The sequence below is a fragment of the Gigantopelta aegis genome, chromosome 11 (genome assembly GCF_016097555.1).
Source record: "Gigantopelta aegis isolate Gae_Host chromosome 11, Gae_host_genome, whole genome shotgun sequence".
Taxonomy (NCBI): Eukaryota; Metazoa; Mollusca; class Gastropoda; order Neomphalida; family Peltospiridae; genus Gigantopelta; species Gigantopelta aegis.
In genome coordinates, this window is record NC_054709.1 from 11,875,962 (window position 1) to 11,902,959 (window position 26,998).

The 26,998-nt window shown below is 38.5% G+C and overlaps 2 protein-coding genes across 2 annotated transcripts; both read right to left on the reverse strand.

Annotated features, from left to right (window-relative positions):
- Nucleotides 1–19: 19 nt before the first annotated feature.
- Nucleotides 20–12,792, reverse strand: LOC121385412 (putative malate dehydrogenase 1B). Its single transcript, XM_041516083.1, has 6 exons — nt 12,759–12,792; nt 12,073–12,185; nt 8,975–10,070; nt 6,032–6,162; nt 3,011–3,278; nt 20–1,446 (listed from the first exon to the last, which is right to left on the reverse strand). Exons 1-6 carry the CDS (start codon nt 12,778–12,780, stop codon nt 1,406–1,408), a joined length of 1,671 nt encoding a protein of 556 aa, XP_041372017.1. The 5' UTR covers nt 12,781–12,792; the 3' UTR covers nt 20–1,405.
- Nucleotides 12,793–14,970: 2,178 nt separating this feature from the next.
- On the reverse strand, nt 14,971–26,705 carry LOC121385257 (MKI67 FHA domain-interacting nucleolar phosphoprotein-like). Its single transcript, XM_041515863.1, is given in 6 exon segments — nt 14,971–15,787; nt 17,445–17,671; nt 21,018–21,030; nt 21,032–21,127; nt 23,430–23,564; nt 26,588–26,705. Coding segments are annotated over 6 exon segments (1,245 nt in total). The 5' UTR covers nt 26,702–26,705; the 3' UTR covers nt 14,971–15,127.
- Between the last annotated feature and the right edge of the window lie 293 nt (nt 26,706–26,998).

Consider the following 26,998-nt stretch of genomic DNA (forward strand, 5'->3'; position numbering starts at 1 on the left):
ATATCACAACAATAAAAAAGACAAAATTTATTTTATTTACAATTAAAAATGTCTTGAGGTATTCACAAAAAAATATATCTTACATAAATAACAACAAACAAGTCCTGTGTGGATAAACTATTGCTGATTAAGAGGAGTTACCTCTCACATTTGTAAATTCAATTGAGATACACATGTATTAAAGCAACACGCCACTATTTGTCGCGTCTTTTCTTGTAGCAGCATAATATAGTTTGGTTTAGGAAATAATTCCTCATAAAAAAAAATACAAAATTCTGGTATGCTTTTTAAAAAAAAAAAATTGATAATTACACATAGGATGATGTCTGTAATATTTAAATAACCCATTGGGGTGAAGTTACTTGTTGTATGTAGTACCAACTGATAAAAAGTAGTATAGTGCCACTTGTATAACAGCACCACGAGGCAGTGCTCAGGCATGTGGGGTGCTACCTAAAAATGTTTGTGGTCGACCTGTGTTGATTTTTTTACACAGTACTTGTCAGTTGAGAGCACTCCATAAAGATAGTAGTCATCCGATTCTCTCGATAGTGTTGTATTTTTCACAGAGTATATTCTGACATGGAAATTGTACCGAAATGCATGAAGTAATTAATGCTGGTGTGTAAACTTAACATTCACCCTGACACCACCATATAATTTTGTTTCTGGAGTTAATAAACTCTATTAAAAAGTTTTAAAACCCCACCATTCATCTTGTAACAACCATGTGTTTTAATAAATTAGGAATAATGCATAAATATGATTTCTCTTTAAAAAAAATAATTTGCAGGCTAACGTAACTGTTTCATGCCAGTGGATATTATCTTTATCTACATTCTAAACATATTATTCTGTACACGCCTTAACACCAATACAGATAACCATTGGACTCTTGTAGGTAGAACCGTATGTCCAAAGCCATATAACCATAATTAAAATGTGTTGAGTGCATTGTTGAATAAAACATTCATTCATTCCTCGTAGATAGATTTTTTCTTTTTCATATTTATCATCCGGCGATGGCTATTTTAATTCGGATCTCTCCTTGGTAGCTTTAAGCCTTCTGTTATAATCATTAGTTATTATTAAGAGATTTACTCAGGCCCAGCCACCAGATGTGGGGGGGGGGGGGGGGGGAGGAGGTTTGGTGGTACAAATGAACCTCATTTCCACGATTTTGTTTTTGTTTTACAAGTTCTTTGTTTTGAAAAATTTAATATTAACCATGAACTTTACTAGTTCATTACCAAAAATGAACACTGTTCAAAAGGTCTTGTGATGCCCGTGGGTATACTCTCACAATTATTTCAGATTTTTCTCTCAGGATCCTGAAATAATTTCTTCCAACTTTTTTTGACAATCTTTTTGTTTCTCTGCCAGATGTGCTGGATCGCTGCTGGAATTACTGGGATGGTTCCTCTTCAATGTCACCAGACTTGTCATCTGTTAGTAAATGGACAAAAACCAAACCAGAAATGGTTAAATTAACATATTAAATACTTTAAAATGTGTGCATGTGGCTGAAGGACCCATATTTATTGTAACAAATATGGCCCGTAGTTGTTATGATAAATCAATGATTATCATTTTCATAAAATAACACTATGGAAGCATGCGAAAAAAACATGATTTTAAAGGTGCTACATGCATATATACAAGGGCGTAGCATGAACTGGACCTGGGGAGGTTCGAATATGAACCAAGTGGACCTTTTCTATTTTGTTTTTGCACCACCAGAAATTCCATATGTATATGTATAAACCTGTATGTTTTAGTTCTGAAAGCGGACCATTTGCTTCAGCGGGGGGGTTTGTACGAACCCCCCGAAACCCCCCCCAGCCTACACCCCTGATATACATTAGCTATTTTTACATTTGTAATAAATAACTACAAATTAATCAATTCCATGCAAAATCTTTGCATAAATAACTTGTACCTAACAAGATCCTTTATTCCAAACATAGGCAGACGAGCTCCCATTTTTGTAGGGGCAGGCTGATTTTTGTCCGAATTAAATGAAAATGCTCGAATCTGAATATTTGTAATGGGGTTTCAGGCTAGAGTGGGCAGACACAATATAATCATATACAGTATATGCTTATTTCAGACCTCGAAATAGTAACTAACATACAGCCTGCTGTTATTTTTTTAAAACAACAGGTCAAAAGAAATATGTCAATCTTAGAAAAAAAAGTTTAAATTTCCCAGTCAGGAAAGCACATACCACGGCCTTTGACCAGTTGTGGTGCACTGGTTGGAACGAGAAGAAACCCAATCGGCTGAATGGATCCTCCGAGGTAGTTCGATCCTGTGATGCAAGCACCTCAAGCGAGCGCTCAACCAACTGAGCTAAATCCTACCCCATTTTCTTCTATCATATCACATTCATCTATAGCTGGACTGGCCTCAAGCCCTGCCTGGTTTATATGTCTTGGTTTCAGGCTAGAGTGCAGTCTATGCAACAAAATGGCAAAAGTGGACTACTAAATGGTCGCCAGCAAGCACCTCAAGCGAGCACTCAACCGACTGAGCTAAATCCTACCCCATTGTCTTCTATCATATCACATTCATCTATAGGTCAACTGGCCTCAAGCCCTGCCTGGTTTATATGTCTTGGTTTCAGGCTAGAGTGCAGTCTATGCAACAAAATGGCAAAAGTGGACAACTAAATGGTCGCCAGCAAGCACCTCAAGCAAGCACTCAACCGACTGAGCTAAATCCCGCCCCATTGTCTTCTATCATATCACATTCATCTATAGGTCAACTGGCCTCAAGCCCTGCCTGGTTTATATGTCTTGGTTTCAGGCTAGAGGGCAGTCTATGCAACAAAATGGCAAAAGTGGACAACTAAATGGTCGCCAGCAAGCACCTCAAGCAAGCACTCAACTGACCCCCTTTCTTAGAAAACAAATATGGCCAACTGGAAATATGACAGCATGGGGCGAGGAAAGGGTCTGGGACAGTGTGTTGAAAATTAGGACCTCTGAGAAGCATTTCAGGTACACACCTTTAGCGTCCTTCTGTTCTTCACTTTCTTCTTCCTTGTCTTTTGCTTCTGTGTCCTCCTCTTTCACTCCCTGCTCTCCTTGTACTTCCTGTTCTCCTTCTTTCACTTCCTTGCTTTGTCCTCCTTCTGTCGTTTCCGTGCCCCCACTCGCCACTTGATCGGGCGTCTGTTGCTTGTTGCTCTGTGTGTCTGTTTCGCTGACTTTAGCCGACTCTTGTAACTCGACAACCGGTGGCGGAAACATTACTTGCTTTTCTTCAATCAGTTCCTGTAAATAAACAGTCATTTGTTTTATTTAGTGACACCACTAGAGCACATTGATTTTTTATCTTATCACTGGCTATTGGACGTCAAACATATGGTCACTCTGACACTGACAGAGGAAATCCGCTGTCGTCACATAGGCTACTCTTTTATGACAGGCAGTAAGGGATCTTTTATTTGCGCTTCCCACAGGCAGGATAGCACAAACCACGGCCTTTGATGAACCAGTTGTGAACCACTGGATGGAATGGAAAATGGCCCAAACGGCAAATGGTAAGCAGGCCTTGACCGTAAGTTTTTTCATTGGTAGCCCACCGGGCTACCAGGTTATATAATCTGGTAGCCCTTAGTAAAAATTGGTAGCCCCACAACTTTTAAAGAAAAGAGAGAAAAAAGATAAATAATTTATTTTTATTTAAACGTTTTAGGGTGGGTTTTTGTAAATCATGAGCAAATGAACAAAACAAAACATTTTTAAGGATGGCCTCAAAAGAGGAGTAAATATGGTATGAAAAAACAAATCTAACCATAACCACCAAACAACCGACTTATTCTACCTGCCTTAACTTGTTTGGTACGATTCCAGAAATACACAATAGTATTTATCATTATTATTATTATTTATTGTTTTTAGGCCTAATCTCGTAATGAAGGCTTACAAAATATTATTGAAACACTTCATACGGTTTTCACGAGTAGAACAGTATGTCTGCTAATCGTATGATCTTCAGATCGATATTGCATATTTTAATACTTAAAATGGCTGCAACTATGTTCAATAGGTGTAATTTTGAAGAATCTTAACAAAACTTGCCTTTATTCCAAAACAATAGCAGTTTTTACTAAGGATGACTGATCACATCACAGGCGGACACGCTACCGCTTGAGCTACATCCCGCTCCTGCAAAGCAACAGCTGTGCAAAAAATCTCAAGTAACTTATTGCTCAGCTGACAGCTCTCATCTGTGGTAGGCTTTACCCGGTGTGTAAGAAATATCATTGTGTGAGCAAGGTAGTTGTGGTGGGCTGACACGATGGTACACAAATAAAATGCAGTGAATTTCATAATAATAAAAAAAAAAAATTATAAGACTGATTGAACTAGAAAATGTTTCTGGAATTTTGTATTATACTTTTCCCTCACAGCTCCTTACACTGTGGTTTTACATAATTATTTATAAATAATATTTTCATATACACTTACTTATATGTACTTACCTACACTTACTTATATGTACTTACCTACCATTTGTGACACCCAATAGCCGATGTGTATTTTTGTGCTGGGGTGTCGTTAAACGTTCATTCATTCATGCATGCATTCATTCATTCATGCATTCATTCATTCATTCATTCATTCATTCATTCATTCATTCATTCATTCATTCATTCATTCATTAATTCATTCGTCCTTTTGTAGATGGGTTTTTTTATCTACCAAGGATTGGGAATTTTTTTAGGGGTTTTTCCATTATTGTCAGGAAAACCATCTCCCAAAGGACTTACCGGGTATTAATGTACTAACAATGGAAGTGGATTGTTTTATTTACCATGTAAATAGTTTCACGCCTCTGAGAATTTCTACCATTTATCGGTTTCGTAAAAACAAGAAGGAAATGTTTTATTTAACTACGCACTCAACACATTTTAATGGTGCATATAAAAGATCCCTGGCTGCCAGTCGAAAAGAGTAGTCCGTGAAGTGGCGACAGCAGGTTTCCTCTCTCATTATTTGTGTGGTCCGTAACCATATGTTTGACACCATATAACCGTAAATAAAATGTGTTGAGTGCATCGTTAAATAAAAAAATTTCTTCCTTCCTCAATACATTTTATTTACGGCTATATGGTGTCGGACATATAGTTAAGGACCACGCATATATTAAGAGAAGAAACCTGCTGTCGCCACTTCATGAGCTACTCTTTTTGATTAGCAGCAAGGGATCTTTTATATGCACCATCCCATAGACAGGATAACACATACCACGGCCTTTGATATACCAGTCGTGGTGCACTGGCTGGAGCAAGAAATAGCCCAATGGGTACATCGCCAGGGATCGATCCCAGACCGACCACGTATGAGGTGAACGCTTTACCACTGGGCTATGTCCATCCCCTTGCAAAAACAATTTCAGGTAACCCATTTTGTTTTTACGTAACCCATCATGACCATGTGAATGATGTCATAAATTCAATGCGCGAATGAAAAATGGGTTATGCAAAGCTGTACTTACGCGAGCAACGCGTGAACGAAAAATGGGTTATGCAAAGCTGTACTTACACGAGCAACGCGTGAAGAAAAATGGGTTACGCAAACTGTACTTACGCAAGCGACGGGTGAACGAAAAATGGGTTACGCAAACTGTACTTACATGAGTGACGCATGAACGAAAAATGGGTTATGCAAAGCTGTACTTACGCAAGCAACGCGTGAACGAAAAATGGGTTATGCAAACTGTACTTACGCGAGCAATGCGTGAACAAAAAATGGGTTATGCAAACTGTACTTACGCGAGCAATGCGTGAACAAAAAATGGGTTACGCAAACTGTACTTACGCGAGTGACGCATGTACGAAAGATGGGTTACGCAAACTGTACTTATGCAAGTGACGCATGTACGAAAGATGGGTTACGCAAAGCTATACTTACGCAAGCGACGCGCGAACGAAACTGTCACTCTCGTGATTTTCAGGGGCCTGACACGAACTTGTAAGGCTAGACAATATCTGAACAGTGGAAGAGGTTGCTTTGTTTACCGTGTAACTAAGTTTGAGTTTGGCCTTCGTCTCATCAGTGAGTGTGATGTCCTGGACCACATTCCAGTAGCCTTTCGGGTCGAGAGTCACCGGGAAGGAAAACACCAAGTCCTCGGGCACATCGTACCAACCTGAAATACATAAATAAAACAGGGGGCTGTTCAACAGTTATGTACGGCAATGCAAAATTTAGCATATTTTATACACTCCCCCCCCCCCCCCTTATCCCCACCCATGTAATGTTTTGCAGGGCTAGCTCTGCCACTTGCCGACTGCAAATTTTAGGAACTGGCGAATTTGATTTTAATTTGGCAAAAACAATTTGTTTAATAGAATTGATATTTTGCTGGAAAATGGCTATAGGTTTTGCATTTTAAAAATAATTTGGCAAAATTTTCTGATAACCTAGAGCTAGCCCTATTTTATAATGCTAAGGCTCTCCTCAAAAATAGGCCTAAATAACACTCATCACTTTCACTGTTATAAAAAAAGTTAAACGTTTGTTTTGTTTAACGACACCACTAGAGCACATTGATTTGTTAATCATCGGCTATTGGATGTCATAGGCCTACACTTGGTCATACCCTTTGACAGAAAACCTGCTATATTTTTCCATTAGTAGCAAGGGATCTTTTGTATGCACCATCCCACAGACAGGATAGCACATACCACAGCCTTTGATATACCAGTCGTGGTGCACTGGCTGGAACGAAAAATAGCTCATTGGGTCCACCGATGGGGTCCCTGTTATAATGATACACTTTGACCAATAACAGATTTTCTGTTTGTTTTGTTTTGTAATAAACATACTGTTGTCACAGAGTCTGTAACCTGAGAAACAAGGCATTTTACATGCACCATCTTATAGACAGGACAGCACATACCATAAAAGACTGAAAATCATTCAGGGCTTTCTACTGTTTCAGATACATGGATGAGCAAGTACTATTTGAGACTTGACTTCTACTATTCAGGCATATTAGGAACCAAGGGTTGATGCGCGGTCGGTTTGGGATCGATCCCCATTGGTGATCCCCATTGGTAATCCCATTGGGCTATTTCTCTTTCCAACCAATGCACCACGACTGGTATGTCAAAGGCCGCAGTATGTACTACCCTGTCTGTGGGATGGTGCATATAAAAGATTCCTTGCTGCTAATCAGAAAGAGTAGCCCATGAAGTGGCGACAGCGGGTTTCCTCTCTCAATATCTGGGTGGTCCTTAACCGTGTCTGACGCCATATAACCATAAATAAAATGTGTTGAGTGCGTCGTTAAATAAAACTTTTTTTTTTCTTAGGAACCAGGGGGAGGGGGCCTGGGGCCCGGCCCCCCCCCCCAACTTGAGAAGAAAAATGTGTTTTGTCCTGCTCTAGGCCTATATAAATAAAGATAAAACTATGGTTTGTGACATAATTTTGATAAGCGTCTACACAAAGCTAAGACTGGGGAAGGTGCATTAAGTTATGACGTTGCTTTACAAAATTACGTCATTAGTTGTGCATGTGAAATCAATATGACACACGTGGGTCATACTGGTTATATTTCCCTGAATAGCTTGCCCTACAGTTGAATCCCGTTGGCTCGAACCCTGTCGGTGCTCGAGAAAGTGTTCGACCAATCAGGTAGCTCAACCCAACCATTTGGTCAACAACGTGTAAGTGTAACTCAGGACTTCGTTTTTGGTTCGAGTGTTGCTGTGTATTTGACCCTTCCAACAACATTCAACTGTATGTGGATAATAAATATATTTATCATATATTAGCTAGCATATATCCATTGTAATCAAAGTATGTGATATGTTTCAGATCATATACTTTCAGAATACTTTGCAAAAGTAGATGTAAATTAATCGAGGTCACGGCACTACATTTATTAACATTTAAATAAACGTACTATGGTGATACTCCATAACTGACGTATGCATTCACAGTGAAACAAAACCATTTCAATAGTAACTTTACACTAAAAGTGGTCCAACATTCAGAAAACAAAAAATGTAAAGCACTGGATTATTTTTATGTAAGGATATCCAAAATATGATGTCATTCGAGTTTGATGTCATTTCCATTCAAAAAAGATACAGCGTCTCATATTCTTATGTCATTTCCATTCAAAAAAGATACAGTGTCTCATATTCTTATGTCATTTCCATTCAAAAAAGATACAGCGTCTCATATTCTGATGTCATTTCCATTCAAAAAAGATACAGCGTCTCATATTCTGATGTCATTTCCATTCAAAAAAGATACAGCGTCTCATATTCTTATGTCATTTCCATTCAAAAAAGATACAGCGTCTCATATTCTTATGTCATTTGAATATAGAGTAATGGCTGACTGGAATTAAATTTGCACATACAGTAAACACACTTGGTATTAAGTTTGACATTATATGATAAAGAGATTATCACCCTCATGTGTATAATGTATTATGCTCGCAAAAGGCTCTGGTAATACAATTTTTATTCCTAATATATGATATGGACAATACCGAAAAACACTCTGGTAATCATGCGCCCCCCCTCACTTTTGAACGCCGTGGGACAATCTATATAAATGCCCCCCCCCACTTTTTCGTTTAGCAAAAGCAACACCACCAACAACAACAACAACAGCAACAACAAAAGAAGAAAAAAAAGCGACACACGACATACTGTTTTTGGTCAGTTTTAAAACATACACAACTATTTTGTTAAACTGTCAAGACATGATCAATGTTTTGATTTGCAATTTGGATCGGTTTTCTTGAATTAAAAGTTTAACCACTAATGTGTAGCTTTATGATTTTCATTCAATTCCTTTATAACATTTACACACACACACACACACACCCAATGTAAACACAATGTACACACACACACACACACAGAGAGAGACACATACAAACACTAACACGCCCCCCCCCCACCTTTTAAAGCCGGATTGACGCCCTCTAGATATACCTTCTGAGAAAATGGCAAGAGAGAATATCTGCCCTGTTGGAGATCCGTCCATCCAGTGCTTGAGCATCGAGGTGATGGCGCACGCCTCCGCCAGCGCACACTTGCGTCCGACTGCAGACTCGACCTTCACATGGCGAGACTTGACGAGCTCTATGTAGTCCTTCTCGAGCCAGGCCGTGTTGTGCACCATCTCCACTGCAGACACGGAGAAAGATGGAGGCCCCCAGATGGCGCCGTCGTACCGGTGGACGCGCGTCTCACTGACGTCGATGTAGTGACACCCATTGACGCTGCCCCAGACGATCACGTTGACGACGTCAGCGGTGTTCACCTTCAGTTTCTCGCCCATCACGGCTTTTGCGCGGTTCTCCACCAGTCGCGACAACCCGACGATGTTCTGTCTGGGCACGTTCGGCGCATTCTTGATCATCATGTACGCATTGAAGTTTATCGGCCCACTCCCAGATAGAAGCACCTTACAGTTTCTGCCGGCCCTTTCGTTAATAATTTTGGCATAGTTCGAGAAATGATCCGCGTTTCTTTCCAACCAGCTCTCTCTTGTCTCCTCCTCCTGTCTGTCGACACTGTCGAGAAGAATGATCACACTGCAGTCGGCGAAAGCCTCCCGCGGGTCCGACGTGACGTAGACCTGTCTCAACAGAGGCTCGGCCAGGTCATAGACCTCCAGCTCCATCCCTGACAGACGGTCAGCATTTTTTTTCTCATCCAGGAGATGAAGTGCTATTTCGGCGTCCTCTCCGAAGACCTCCCCGCTGACGATCCTGGTGACAAGGCTGTAAGACACGGGCTGCGACGCGTTCGTGACACACACGTGAAGGGGCGTGCTCTGCGACTTCAGCTCCTTCTGATCCACATCCACCTCGATCTTAGTCTGGAGGTTCTCATCAGCGCACTTCAGCATGTCGTCGCTGGTCATGGCCGACTCAAGGTCATAGTAAGCCTGCACGTACTCCTGGAACTCGTTGGCGCCCCCTATGAGGACGCCCTTCCCTCCGCGGTCGATCAGCTCCCGCCATACCAGAGGCGATTTGCTGTGGTCCCAGCCTTTCTCCTCACACACTTCTCTCAGCCAGTTCTGAAATAATCAAAGAGCTCATTTATTTAAGGAATGGAATGAATGAATGTTTAACGACACCCCAGCACAAAAATACACATCGGCTATTGGGTGTAAGTATATGAAAATTTTATTTAAGGAAGGAAATGTTTTTATTTAACGACGTAATTAACACATTTCATTTACGGTTAAAAAACAAGAAGGAAATGAGGGAAATGTTTTATTTAACGACACACTCAACACATTTTATTTACAGTTATATGGCGTCAGACATATGGTTGAGGACCACTCAGATATTGAGAGAGGAAACCTGCTGTCGCCACTTCATGGGCTCTTTTCGATTAGCAGCAAGGGATCTTTTATATGCACCATCCCACAGACAGGATAGTACATACCACGGTCTTTGTTACACCAGTTGTTGAGCACTGGCTAGAATGAGAAATAGCCCAATGGGTCCACCAACAGGGATCGATCCTAGACTGACCACGCATCAAGTGAGTGCTTTACCACTGGGCTACATCCTGCAACTCATTTATTTAAAGTCATAGACGTACGGGCTCCCATTTTTGTAGGTGGGCTTGTTTTTGCATGAATTAAACGAAATTGCCCTAATCTGGACAATAACATTTATTAATATTAGCACTGCTACCAACCAGCTATATAGGGTTTGAAATGAATCACTACACATTTTTACATGGATTACAACTAATTTTGCAGGTGGAATGATAGAAATAAATGGTAAAAAGGTCTCAGTTAGCACATTTTGCATGAATATATCATACATTTCTGCACAAATTTGTGGTTTTGCTCCAAGACTGCCCCCCCCCCCCACCCCATCACAGACTTTGATACACCAATCATGGTGCAGTGGCTTTAAAGAGAAATAGCTCAATGGATTCACTGATGGGGATCGATCCTAGACCAACCGCACATCAGGCGAGTACTGTACCACTGGGCTACGTCCCGCCCTCTGATGGCCCAGTAGTGGCACAAAACACAGACCCAACACCAGTGCCTAGCCTGACACCAATGAGCCAACTTGGGTCAATGGTGAAGCTACTGACCACTGGACCAAAAGCTGTAGGTCTCTAAAAAAAATAGAAAGAATGAGTTTTGTTCTCAAAAGTGTAGTTTTGTGCTACCTTTTCTATTTTCATAGATTAAATTTTGAACATATTTAAAGCAAAACCAAAAATTAGGACACCATATATTACCAGGGGTGGGGGGAAAAATAAAATGTCAATCGGTCACACGTGACATCATTACTACCCGCAGTTAGGATAGTAGGGAGGAGGAAAGGAAAAAAGAAAGGAATAACGTATGCATCATCTGTAACATTTAGAAGGTGATATTTGCCAAAAATTGTAAAAAATACAAAAAACCGTCATGGTTTCATTTATGTTTTTATTTTGAATCATAAAAAATGGAATTTTAAATGTTTGATTACATTGGCGAATTTCTTTTTTAAATTCCATCAAGTCAGGACAATAATTGAATAAAATATTAACATGCCTATATCGAATTAAGGTTCAAGCACAATAATTGTAACCAGTGCAAACTCTAGGTCCTTTGTTTTAATTGGAGTGTAATACTGTGATATCTTTTTCACCAAGAGTGACCACTGGACTGTTTAATCTCATGACTGGCTCAGCGGCTTCGAATTGTTTTTAGCCTAGTGGCAGTGGATTGATACTACTGTAGGCCTACCTTCATTGACCAGAGATATATCCTTATGGCAGACTTTAAAATCAGAGACATCTGAACAACCAACCATATTTACAAAACATTTTTTAATAATAGAAATTGACAAGAGTGGCAGAAGTGGGACAGGCTAACACGTTTTTAAAAATTAATTTGGTCTCAGACATCGAGAATTGGTCCCAGATATATATATTTGTAACAGGTTAGGAAAAATAAAAATGGTTAACCATAATATTTTAAATCGTTGAATATGTACACTTTAAATTATCAGGTGCCTTGTGACAGCATAATATCTGGGTACAAGAATAAAGAAACAAATTACCTCCCAGTCATCAGGCTGTTTCACTATCTTGTGTACTTTGAAATCGGATAAATTTCGTTCAAGGCGATCACCAAGCAACTCTGTTCTCACGTAATATGGACAGTCTGCCCTCCCTAAAAAAAAATTAAAAATTGGTTACATCCATCAGTATATGGAATGAATGAATGAATGAATGACTATTTAATGATACCCCAGCACAAAAAAACATATGGGCTATTGGTGTCAACAGGGGTATAAGATGATCAAACATCAATTTAACTGTGAAATAAACATAGATCAAAATATAAATTGTCACGTAGTTAGGGCATGTTTTATGAACATATATAAACTGTGGGGTGTTTTTTTGCTTTGTTTAGAACTAAGCAAAAATGACAAAACAGCAGGTTATTTGACCATTATGATTGCATGTATTTTAAAACAAGCACGCCGTTTTGTGGTCTTTTTTATTATTATTATCTTTTATTATTACCACACACACACACACAGACCACACATACATTTTTGACTTGCATTTATTGATTTAATATTTATGGCTATTTTGACGTAATACTATAAAAACAAGTCTATTTTAAATAGGAATTGGAAAATAATAAAGCCTCTGTTATTATCCTTTACTGTGTATTATAATTTCATTTATAAACACCGAAACATGCTACTATTATCATAAAGGGAGCCAACTTTCAAACCTGCAATGACAAACTTCGCCATATTGTATATCGTTGCCAAGTGACAAAACTGTAACTGTATTATGACCAATAGGATTGCAGAAATTAATCAAAATTATTCTTAACCGATATATAGATTATTGGAGTTTCATTTTTTTTAATGTTTTGAATAACTGTATATAATATTTTTTAATTAGTACAAATATAAGTAACATTTTGTTTCGCATTTTGTTTAGTATTGTGTCCACATTAAATTATACTTTTCTATCATATCCTTGTCTAACGAATAAACGCGAATGCACACGGAAAATCCCGACATTTTGGACCCAGTTATTAAACGCACCAGTTCATTTCGGCCCCATTTCGCAAATTCCACGCTAATAGTTGTCTACCTAATAATTATATTGTAGGAATAGATGATACGGTCTTTAAAATATCAATTACTGAGCACTAACTGGAAGGTTTAACACTTGGAATAGACTATTACTTGGGCAACAGAATTTTTTAATTATTATTATTTCAATCACACTGCACACCGTCCGAGCTAAACAATAAAAAAAACAAGACGACATACATGCTTCTTAATTTTAATCGTCCTAACCAGTGCACTGCGCATAGTATATCAAAGGTCGTGGTATGTGCTATCCTGTATGTGGGATGGTGCATAATAAAGATCCCTTGCTACTAATGGAAATATATAGCGGGTTTCCTCTCTAAGACTATGTCAAAATTACCAAATGTTTGACATCCGATAGCCGATTATTAATAAATCAATGTGGAGTTAATGGGGTCGTTAAAAAGAGTACGAACAATAACTATCTGAAGTTCAAAAAATTATGGCAACTTACCTACTTTGGAGTGAATGAATGAATGTTTAACGACACCCCAGCACGAAAATACATCGGCTACTGGGTGTCAAACTATGGTAATGTACATACTTTGGAGACGTCACAAGCGCAGAGCCAGGCAGGGTGGCAATAATCCAAGGAGAATCCAGACTTCAATTTTTCCAGGCCCGATTCGGACTAGGGTGAAAACCCCCACCCCAACTCTGAAGGTATAAATGTACACACCCCAAGTTGAAAGATAAATTAATTAATGTTACAACTTATAACAGTCCCGATCCCAGTTGTTGATATCTTCCAACGCCCACTGGACTATTTCTCGTTCCAGCCAGTACTCCACAACTGGTGTACCAAAGGCTGTGGTATGTACTATCCTGTCTGTGGGATCCTACAAAAAAACGATTAATGATGCATGTTCTTATTTTTTTTCAACTAAAGTAAAACAATGACTTTATATTGTGACTGGAGGGTGGGACGTAATCCAGTGGTAAAGCGCTCGCTTGATGTGCTGTCAGTTTGGGATCAATCCCCGTCGGTAGGCCCATTGGGCTATTTCTCATCCCAGCCAGTGCACCACCACGAAAGGTGCATCTAAAAGATATCTTGCTGCATTAGGAAAAATGTTAATTAATAATTAATGTGCTCTAGTGGTGTAGTTAAACTTCAACAAAAACAAACATTTTTAATCCCACACGTATATCACAAACCTCTTAAGACCGGACCCTCTGTAAATCGTAATTCCCTCAAAACCGAACATTTTACAGTTCCTTTTTAAAAAGCAGGGCAGACCGTAACCTTTATAAACCGAATCACTCTTAAAACTGGACATTTGTTTTGGTCCCATGGCTGTCCGGTTTAGAAGGGTTTCACTGTACACCAATGCATCACGACACTACTGCTGATGATACGATACATGATACACTTGTGTATCGATTGCTATTTTAATTACCAACACCAATTTGTACGGAGATGTACTAATTGACGTCTTTTTCTTCAAGAAAAAGAGTGAAGTGGGCAGACAATGTGTGTCTGTTGGTGTTTAAAAAAGTGTAGTTATAATGTTAAATTAAAAACAGTTTTTGTCAAAAAAAAAAAATAATAGAAGGAATTTAACAAATACAGAACTTCACATACGTTGTTTTTGCTTCTTATTTATTGCACTTGTATATTTTAAGTACATACCACGAAACTGTTTTACACAAAATAAATGAGTGTAATAAATAGGAAGCGAAAACAACGTATGTGACGTCTGAATATTTATTACACATTCATTTTGTAACTGTTTTTATTACCTGTATATATTTGCACATAAAACAGAATTTCTTATGAACTCAAGCCTTTAAAAATTAGTCTTACATTAATAATTCACAAAACAAAATGAAACTGAGAAGTGACTATTCTTTATTCCCCAAAACATGATTTTTTTTATATACATGACAGTTTTATTAATTTAAATTTTCATGAAACAATACAAACATGAACACATTTTAATACAGGACAGTTTCATTAATTTAAATTTTCATCAAACAATTAAGTTTTAGACATTCACTTCTTCAATCTTTTTGAACTTTTCAAACCAGTTTTCTTCAAGTTTGACGCCAGCGCTTTCTTCATTTTTAACACTGATGACGATTTCTCAACACCTAGTTTTGTTTTCTTCGAGCCTGACGATTTCTTTAAGGCCAATGATTTATTTTCATCCAGTTTTTTTTCCATCATCCGCGTCCCAGAGCGGGATGACCTCGGTGTGTCTTCTTTTATTAACACAGAACCGCTGGACGTCCGACGCAGTTTGGACGACTTCACCGAATTTGGAGGAGTCTTGAAGGAGATCTCCTCATCACTACTATCCTCCTTCAACACCTGGACCTCTCCTCCGTCACCAACTTTCACAGTCTCGGGAGTGGGCATCGCCTTCGAAAGGCGTTTTAAGTTTTTCCAGCTGTTTTTGACAGCAACCTTCGCTGGTGACTTCACCGAGCTTGGAGGAGTCTTAAAGGAGATCTCCTCATCACTGGCATCCATCTGAGGAGATGGGAGGGCTCCTTTAGGAGTGCTCGCACTTTTGGGTGTCAGTGTTGTTGTCTTCAGTTTGGGTGTTGCATTCTGTTCCGCAGATGTGTTCAATTTGAGTGATGTGTCGAGTTCTGGAGATGTCTTCATCGATTTAGCCGATTCCACTTCGTCCGATTCACTTGATGTTTTCTAAATAAAAATATACAGAAGGAAAATATATAATCAGTGTTTCTGACAGAAAGAAATTTTTGGGTATGGCGCTATGGAACTGAAAGAAAGAAAGACATGTTTTATTTAACGATGCACTCAACATATTTTATTTACGGTTATATGGCATTAGACATATGGTGAAGGACCACACAGATATTGAGATAGGAAACCCGCTGTCGCTACTTCGTGGGTTACTCTTTCCGATTAGCAGCAAGGGATCTTTTATATGCCCCATCCCACAGACAGGGCAGTACTACATACCACAGCCTTTGATATACCAGTCATGGTGCACTGACTGGAATGAGAAATAGCCCTATGGGTCCACCGATGGGGATCAATCCCACACCGACCACGCATTGAGCAAACGCTGTACCACTGGGCTACGTCCCACCCCCCCCCCCATGGAATTGAATGCAACCATAGTCAACAGGGGGTATGGGGGCCTCCCCCAGAAAGAAAATGGGTTAAGTTTAGGGTTTAGAGTTAAGAAAATCATACAGAAATGATAAGAGTCATTCATTTTCTCAAACAGTTAACTTAAAATTTTTTTATTAAAATCTGCAAACAATTTAGGAATGGCGCCATACCCATTGTACCCTCTGACAGAAACCCTGATACGTTACTTCTACCCACTTTTAATGTGGGCAGGAGGTAGCCCCGTGGTAAATCAGGGCTTCTAGAAACAAATTTTAAATCCACTAGCCATGGGATCAGTAATTTAAAAATTTACTAGCCACAATTAAAAATTCACTATTCCTACTTTAAGTTTAAGTTAATACAATTTTACTAAATAATAGTAATAATCAGATATGTTACCAAAAAAGGGAAATAGAGCTTAAAAACACTAACATTGGGAGGTTAGGGTGGGGTCAGGATATACATATTTACAACATAGACTTAACTGCAACATTTGAATTTTTTTTTTTTTTCTAGCCGTCGGGCATGGCAATCATAGTTTTTTACTATCCCAACATTAAATATCACTAGCCATGGGGGTTGGGCTACCATAATCTAGAAGCCCTGGGTAAATAGAGCTGGGCAGTATTGAAAGGTGACGTTCGGTATCGATATCAGTATTTTGTGTTTTTTTTGGGGGGGGGGGATTTACTTTGGTATTGGTACAGTATTTGGTAATAACACATACTGATATTTAGTGGTATTTTCGGTATATTCGGCTTTAAATGCATGTCGGAGTTGAGGCTCACCCGCTAATTTCATCTAAATAAAATTAAATTTCATATGTACACAAGGCCCTCGTCTGATTTATACCCAACCCATTTTGTGTTCATCAGATGTATTGTTAGCGCTTTACTAAATAGCGGGAAAACCAAAGTTAGAGCACACGATTTATTACTCATCGGCTATTGGATGTCAAACATTTGCTAATTTTGAAATATAGTCTTAGAAAGAAAACCCACTATATTTTCTCATTAGTAGCAAGGAATCTTTCATATCCACCATCCTACAGACAGGATGGCACATACCACAGTCTTTGATACACCAGTCGTGGTGCACTGGCTGGAATGAGAAATAACCTAATTTGTCTACGGGGATCGATCCTAGACCGACCATGCATCAGGCACATTTCTAATGTATACACCTTGCTGTTGATGTCATTAACTGATTAAGCACTTACTTTCACAAGGGTTATGTCCTCTAGCTTGTAGTCGATGCCCATTTTTGCCAACTTTTCGAAGCGTTTTTTCTGTTTCTTCATAAACCTGTTCCTGGTGGCTTTTTCTTTTGCTGCAGATTTCACAGTGTTGTGCCTTCGCTTGGAAATCAGATGAGCTTTGGGAAGTCGGAAGCGACGTTTGCACCCTTTGAATGTTTCATCATGAATCGACTTTTCTACAAATTGACCTGCAAATAATTAAATTCTTGTTAATAATGTATTACTATGCTGACAAATCAGGGCTATCTCTGGCACTCACCAAATTCGTCAACTGCGAATTTTGAAAGCAGTTTGCGAATTTTATTTTAATTTGGCGAAAAATAATTTCATGTAATAATTGACATTTTAAAGAAAATAACTGTTGATTTCTGCAATTTTTGAAGTTTAACAGACGAGTTGGCGAAATGTTTTGCTCACCCAGAGCTAGTCCTGTCAATGTAAAATAAGTGCCAAAATTTTCATGAGATCAGGGAACATTTTGTTTAGTATCGCATCACGATTCGCAACACAAGTTTCAGGGTATATGTATACTACCAAATCAAATCCCATAGACGACAATAGTAACATATGTGGCTAAAACTAGTACCTGCAACGTATCAACCGACATAAACGCCACAGATATAAATACTACCACCACTTACACTTAAAGTGAATCAGAAAAAAATGGGGGTCAAGCTGCTCGTTTCTGAGATAACGGGTAGTATCTATGACTACCCTAGTTTCGCACAAAATTCGAGTACTTTTTTTTACAGGTACCCCATACATGTTTCAAGCACAAGGCTACTTGACACATTGGTACTAGATGAAATAAAATATCACATTTGTTTTACCCAGATGAAACTATTATTTTTTACAACCAACACACTCACATTTATAACCAATCACAGGACTTGTGGTGTTCACTTCTCTATCATAAGTTGGGTGCACCTCGAACTTTGACCCAGCCGGAAGTTATTTGGTTTAGTACTACCTTCAGAGATCACTACACAATTTTAAAACATTAAATAGTAGTTGCTAATCAATTTTCAATTGACTGGTTGCTAATCAAGGTTTTGAAAATAAAATGTTCCCTGGTGTCTCAAGTACTTCAACACTCGGTCACATGTCAAGATCTGCTGTTGTCACATACATTGTACATTGCCAGATTAGCCAACTGCAAATGTTTACACAAAATGGCTATACAATTTAGTCTTTGGTTAATAAAATAATCGTTAAATTAACCACCTTTTGATAATTTACAAGGAACAACTCTACATACTGTAGATCTGTAAATTAGCTAAACCAAAATTCGTCCCAGTGTAAGCCCTGCACATGGATTATATGCATTTTCCCCACAGACAGGACAGTACATACCATAAAGCTTTCATACACCAGTCATGAGATACATATATATCAATTGAAGCGAAAACAGTGTACATTATAGTACTGTTAAACAATAATATATTGTTATATAGGCTGGCGAACTAGTAGAAATTATGGCAGGCTAGTAAATTTTAGTTGATTCTGCTCTGGCAGACTAGTGAAATATTTTTAATTTCTGCACCCCTGGGTCCATCAGTGGTTGCAAAACAGGGCACCGTGCGTCGCATGCGACGTTTACTACCCTCATTTCCGACGTCTATTTTCGCCACAGACTCCAGTTCATATTTTTGTCTGAATGTATAGCTCGGCTACTATGGGTTAATTTCTTCAGGAAAACTTTGAGTTTCCCACGAATACAGCGTCCATTAGGCCTACTGCTCATTGCCTTTGTTTTTAAAATATATTTTGTTTTGATTCATGAGCACAGTAGACCCAGTGATTTTCCGCGATCGCGGAAAACGGACGGAATTCCCATTGTGAAACGGAATTTACATTTGGAAACGGAATTACAATTTTCCGCGAAGTTAAAAAAATTAATACTATTTTACTATTGCCACACTCTGTAAACTGACGATTGACCCGTGCGCAGTACTATTGGCAAACACTAGACTGGATTATGCACTTCACGGTAAAGCAAATGGTGTCATTGGGAACCAATAAAAAACTTCGCGAACATTAGCAAAACGTTTGCTGGCTGAACTTGGGGCTGGTTTACTGCTTTAGTCTGTTGCATCTGTGCAGATGGGACAGGTTTTTTTTTCAGAAGTAAGTTTAGCCAGCGGTTTGTCGCTAACGCTGTCTTGGAAGGACAGATTTTTACGCTACACATTAAACCGAATTACCATTTCTGGAACCACCAACCAAAATGTGTTTGGAAACGTTTAGCAAAAAACCGCTGGCTGAACGTTGCAATGTTACTTTATTTCTGCTGTGTCATGTGCATACTTCAATTTGCAGACGACGTTAGCCTGTCACAGAGATGAAAAAATAAATGTTTACGTTTTGTGAACCCTAAGTGCAGTGCACTTAACTGTTGGACAATCATGCTTTATGTAGTTATTATAATTGTAGCCTTTGCTCCTGATGTGATTTTTCGCTACTAATATGTAGGCGTACTTTGATTTAATGACAAACAGCGACATCATATTAATTTTATTATTATTAAAAAAAATTTAATTATACCACTAGATTGTATATTAATTATGACACATACTTTGTAGGCTTTCACTCCTCTTGAAGAGTATTCCATAAGGAAACAAAATGGCAGACGGCAGAAAACTGCATGTATTTTTCCCTATGCTATCTCAGCGAAGTCGACACTGGCAACATCATTAAACATACAGTCTCGTATGTGGAATCTGTGTCACTGTAATGGTTTTGTTACAACTTGTGTCTAAAAATTTGAGGGAAATGTATCGGCAATTAAAGGTAGGAGAGTAATTTATTGTAGTTGCTAACAATTTGGTTCGGACTTTAATTTGTCACAACTTGTGTTAGTTCAATTGTTAATTGCATATTGTAGTCTGAAATGGAAATGAAACAGAATTTACAAAAACATGAAACGGAAAATAGCTTGTTTTTAAAACAGAAAACCACTCGGTCATACTTGTTCTATTCTTGGGCCAACAATTTCACCAACTATATGCATTACAGGTGGACTACATTGCACACTTCTGTGGTAACAGACTCCGGCCCATAGAGCCCCCTCCCCCCACATGCCCCATTACTGAGTGTCTGTAGCTCTCGATAAACCTCCAACTCCTACTCTGTCAGTTCCAATGCCTACTAGTATTTCGTTTTGCAACTGCTGGTCGATGCTTATAAAACTTAAAGTCTAGAATTTAATAAAGTCCAGACTTTAACGTAATGCTATTTGAATGGCGTTGCTATGATGTTAAAGTCTTAACTTTATTAAAGTTTAGACTTTAAGGTTTATAAGCATGGGGCCTGATCAGTATAATGCTTTATATTTAAATCATGCTATGGTATGATAAATATCTGCATATATACACACCAATTAAGATTATTTCAGCCCATATCTGATATATACTGTGTACAGATCCAAACTGATGGTTTCTCAGGCTTTAACAACAAAATGTTTTTTATATCGTGATGAGCAATAATTTACAAACGTCTCCGATAAGTAGAACTATTTAGCAGCTAAACTCTTACATTTCAGGAGTTTTCTCAAACATCAGGTAGTTGTTCATCGTCTCAGCAACTATCTTAGCCACGTCTTCGCTCCTGAATTCAATAAATGCATATCCTTTGGAAGCCCCAGTCTGAAAAAAACATAAAATATAAATAGAGAATTGTCTTGAGATACCGGCTGTATCCTGCTACCGGTTAGAATCATCAGGGCTTCTAGAATTTTTATAAAATCCACTAGCCATGGGATCAGTGATTAATTTTTTTTACTAGCCACGATTAAAAATTCACTAGCCCTACTTTACTATAAGTTAATACAATTTTACTAAATAATAGTAATAATCAGAGGAAGAGGAAGATAGAGATTAAAAACATAACATTGGGTGATTGGGGAGTGGGGGCAGGATATTCATATGTACAAAATAGACTTAACTTTTGACAATTTGTTTTCACTAGCCATCGGACATGGCAATATTAGTTATTTACTATCCCAAAATTGAATATCACTAGCCATGGGAGTGGGGCTACCATAATCTAGAAGCCCCTTCTGGCATGGCAATAGTAGTTATTTACTAGCCCAACATTGAATATCACTAGCCATGGAAGTGGGGCTAACATAATCTAGAAGCCCTGGAATGGTGAATATTGAGACGCTCTGTAAGGCTGGATTTGCAATTTAATGAGCAGTATAAAGACAATAAATGGTTATTTTATTTATCTTGCAATCCTACACAATGAAAAAAATTAATGAAGTGATTGGGTAATTACAATGGGTTTTTTAGCATCAAATAGACAATAACACCTACAAAGCTAATGATGTCATTAGAAAGAAAGAAATGTTTTATTTAATGACGCACACTCAACACATTTTATTTACGGTTATATGGCGTCAGACATATGGTTAAGGACCACACAGATTTTGAGAGGAAACCCGCTGTCGCCACTACATGGACTACTCCTACCGATTAGCAGCAAGGGATCTTTTATTTGTGCTTCCCACTGGCAGGATAGCACAAACCATGGCCTTTGTTGAACCAGTTATGGATCACTGGTCGGTGCAAGTGGTTTACACCTACCCATTGAGCCTTGCGGAGCACTCACTCAGGGTTTGGAGTCAGTATCTGGATTAAATATCCCATGCCTCGACTGGGATCTGAACCCAGTACCTACCAGCCTGTAGACCGATGGCCTAACCACGACGCCACTGAGGCTGGTGCAAAGCTAATGATGTCATTAGACAGTGACGTCATTAGAAAAAGCAATAGCAGGGTTAGCTCTGTCACTCACAAAATTGCGAATTTTAAGAACAGCTGGCGAATTTTATTTTAATTTGGAGAAAAAAATTGTGTGATAATTGATTTTTTGCTGGAAAATAGTTATAGGTTTTGCTTGTTTTAAAGATAATTTGGTGAAATTTTCTGATCACCCAGAGCAACTATTATTGATCTGAACGACCATTCTTGAATTATTTTCATGAATGTGCAGGCTTTCTGCCAGAAAATAATTTGAGACCTAATAAAACATTTCTTTCTTTCTGTCTTTGAGACCTAATGAAAACAAAACAGACCATAAGTGTCGCTACTAAGTGCTTATGGCTTTAAAATATTTTGCAATTGGACACTGCATTTCATACGCTTTGACAAATTATAAATGGATGTAGGACAAAATGTCCGTGGAAAGAAATGCCAACTATCAAAATGGCAACTTTCAGATTATACATAAAAGCTTCTAGAATTTTTGATAAAATCCTCTAGCCATGGGATCAGTGATTTAAAAAAGTTTACTAGCCACAATTAAAAATTAACTAGCCCTACTTTATTTTAAGTTAATACAAGTTTACTAAATAATAGTTATAATCAGATATGTCACCTAAAAGGGGAGATAGAGCTTAAAAACACAAACATTGGGAGGTTGGTGTGGGGACAGGATATATTCACATTTACAAAATAGACTTAACTGCAACATTTTGACTTTTTATTTTTCACTAGCCATTGGGCATGGCAATAGTAGTTATTTGCTAGCCCAACATTGAATATCACTAGCCATGGGAATGGGACTACCATAATCTAGGAACCGGTGGGGTCAGGATTATATTCATATTTACAAAATAGACTCAACTGCAACATTTGACTCTTTTTATTTTTCACTAGCTGTTGGGCATGGCAGTAGTAGTTATTTACTAGCCCAACATTGAATATCACTAGCCATGGAAGTGGGACCACCATAATCTAGAAACCATGTACATAATTTGTAAAAAAAACAACCCAGAAAATGTTTGGTCCGTTGACATCCTGTCTGCACACCATTATAAATAACAGTTATATTACTACCATCTATTTAAAAATTAAAACAATATATCCATTAATTTCCAAGATTTTAGGGTACATAATTTTACTGTCCGTAGACTCTGGCAGGAACCCTGGTGTGTGAACGTACCTTTTTGCTTCTAGCAAGACGCAGTCTGGTAACTCTTCCAAACTGTGAGAAAAAAGATGTCATCTCCTTCTCATAAAACCCATGGGGAATGTGTCCGAGGTAAACAACACCAGGAGTCAAGCTCGCATTGTCTTTCTGAAACAGAAATCAAACTTATAAAGCTAAAGTTTTGTTTAACAACACCACTAGAGCACACTGATGATAATAATTATCAATCTGATTTATTAATTATCAACTATGGGATGTCAAACATTTGATAATTTTGACAGTCTGAGAGAGGAAACCTGCTACATTTTACCATTAGTAGCAAAGGATCTTTTATATATATATGCACCATCCAACAGACAGGATAGCACATACCACACCCTTTGATATACCTGTCACGGTGGACTGGATGGAATGAGAAATAGCCCAAATGGTTCCACTGACGGGGTTCCTGTTATATTATAATGATGCAATTTGCCCAATATTGGGTAATCTTTTTTTAATTAGTAGCAGCAAGGGACCTTTTATTTGCACCATCCCACAGACAGGACAGCACATACCATGGCCGTTGATATGATATACCAATAATAGTGACTGAGAGTACTGGTTTAAAAAACAACAACACTTTAACCTGAACACTTTGTTGTGTTAGAGTTTAAACAGACATTGGACACTTATCATCACTCTCTACTGACAAGAGATAACTGTAATGAAAACATAGGATTTTTGCCTATGGCTGAAACCTGATTTTTATCCTCTTGCGGCACTAACTAATGACTGCCGGTAGTAGGGGTGCATAGTAGGTTTACAAGTGCCTCTTAACAATGCCAGAAGTGACTATTGAACACTCCCCAAAGTGGTCAGACTAAGCCCACAGCTAAAAGCTGATGGGGAATGGCAGGTGTGTGGCATAAGAGACAAGCACATGTTGCGGTTGGAGAGACGATGACTGGGATGTGGAGGTGGACAGCAAAAGAAGTTGAAAGATAGGAGGAGTTGCCTGATCGGGAAGAAATGAGATGGAATTCAAAGGAGAGAAAGGAAACGGGGCAATAGGATTAAAAAAATAAAAAAATAAAAAATAAAACATTTAAAATTTTATTTCCCGCTGTATGACGTACATTTTTGCCAGGCTGTTCTTGCTAGGACATAAAACCATATTTGAAGCCAAAATGGTCTGTAATTATGCTAGCTTGGACTATTAGCTTTCTTTAATTTTCTCTAAAACAGGTCCTGTTCTGAATGAGTAGCATGGCTTGTTTTAAAAATATTTGCAGCCAAAGTCGAAGTAATAAAAATTGCCATGGCTATGGAAAATGTAACGGAAAATACTGACGGTACCAAAGCAATAGAGGATGGACCAAGACAGACGAGGACTTCTTAAAGAAATATATACACCCACCTTTTCTGTGCAATCCATGGGATGGGGGGGATGGGAAGAGAAAAACCAGCTGCATCACTGTATCAATTCTGGAACTTTGGTCTGACGAAAGTCAAACTTCTTTTCTTTTCATTTTGCCAAACATTAAGTATTAACCCTCGATACAAGCTGTAGTCAGCATAACTGATTCGTAGGTTACAAGGCAGCGGGACGTAGCCCAGTGGTAAAACATTTGCTTGATGTGCTGTCGGTCTAGGATTGATCCCCGTCAGTGGACCCATTGGGCTATTTCTCGTTCCAGCCAGTGCTCCACAACTGGTGTAATAAAGGCTGTGGTATGTACTATCCTGTCTGTGGGATGGTGCATACAAAAGATCCCTTGCTGCTAATCGAAAAAGAGTAGTCCATGAAGTGGCGACAGCGGGTTTCCCCTCTCAATATCTGTGTGGTCTTTAACCATATGCCTGACGCCATATAACCGTAAATAAAATGTGTTGAGTGCGTTGTTAAATAAAACATTTCCTTCCTTCGTAGGTTACAAGTTATTTCTCAGCCGTAACTGATTCGGTTACCCTAGTTTCAGTGTCTATCATAGTTATATCAACACTTGGTCTTATTACATGTAGAGTTTCATTTCATTTTTAATTTTCGTGCTTATATCCAATTAAGGTTCGAACACCTTAGTGGTTAGTTGTTAATGAAAGATACTGAGACTGTGAGTATACACCAGAAAGTGACAAACGTTAAAACACCTACTCAGGGTGTCATTAAAACTTGCTCCAAATGCGAGCTGGTACAGGGATGTGAACCTAAAGTCCATCTCACCCTCATATGAAAATATTTTTTGTAAATAATTTCAGTTTGGTTTGACGTAAGAAAAAGAGTAAGCGTTTTGTGCAATTTACAAATAAATAACTTTGAGTAAATTCCATAGTATGAAAAAAGGTGTTCCCTATTGGAAGGACTATAGACTATAGTACTTACTAACATTTGTTTTTGTTTAACGACACCAATAGAGTACATTGGACAGTGAATCATTGGACAGTGAATCATTGGTTTAGTAATCATTGGCTATTGGATGTCAAACATTAGCCTAAATTTGTAATCATTTTTATGAGTTCATGTGTCCACGATAAGAGCAACTTTGGGAATCTTTATTCGGAAACTGTTGGGTTGAAGGGTCTAATTGGGGGAAAGTCTGATATTGGATTGGGAATTTACGTTAGGGGGAATGGGGCCGTTCACCGGCCCCAAAATGTATAGTAGTTTATACCCTGGGATGGGTCCCTAAAGGGGGTCAGTGGAGCAAAGAAAACGTCCGAAGCGATCGGGTTGACATTATGGAAACCGAAAACGGCCTAAGTGATTCTCATTAAAAAAAAAAAAAAAAAACCTGCCTGCAAAAATAATTTCCACAATTTCTCTGACGATGGAAATCCGTCTCACGACAGACAGTTAACAGCCATGCATTAGGTAATTCTGAAAGTCTTTGAGAGGAAACCTACTACATCATGATTTTTCTATTAGTAGCAACTAAGCAAGGGATCTTTAATATGCACAATCCCACAGGATAGCACATACCATGGCCTTTGATATACCAGTCGTGCTGCACTGGCTGGAACGAGAAAAAGTCCAATAGGCCACCGACAGAGATCGATCCCAGACCAACATATATAGATTTTTTCTTTTAATTGTATCGATAACACGTCATGACGCCAGGATAATAAACTCTGTTTACAAGAAAGGTAAACCAATATATAACACATATCTTTAACGATTATCTCAAACTTACCTTTTTCTTTACCGCTTTTACTTTAGTCTCAAATTCTTTCTGCTTATCTGGATCAAGTGATATATGTTTTGGTAACTCTTTGCTAACAGCGTGACTTTTTGTGGAAGCTGCCATTTTGAAAAAGACCGAATTCCCCAGTAAAACCAGTCTAGTATTTTTAGCGAAGCACACTCGTCCCATGTCCACTATGTACCGGACCAACTCGCCCCAGTAATTGATCACCGCGCTGCATGGTTTAAGGGAATGACAAGTCTGTTAATGTGCTCGTATCTACTGCACTATACGATACAGTGCAGTAGATACGAGCACATTAACAGACTATATCTATTAATTATCATATATTACATCATATCAGACCCCATCACATGTCATGTCATGTCATGTCATGTCACGTCTTATCATATCAAAGGC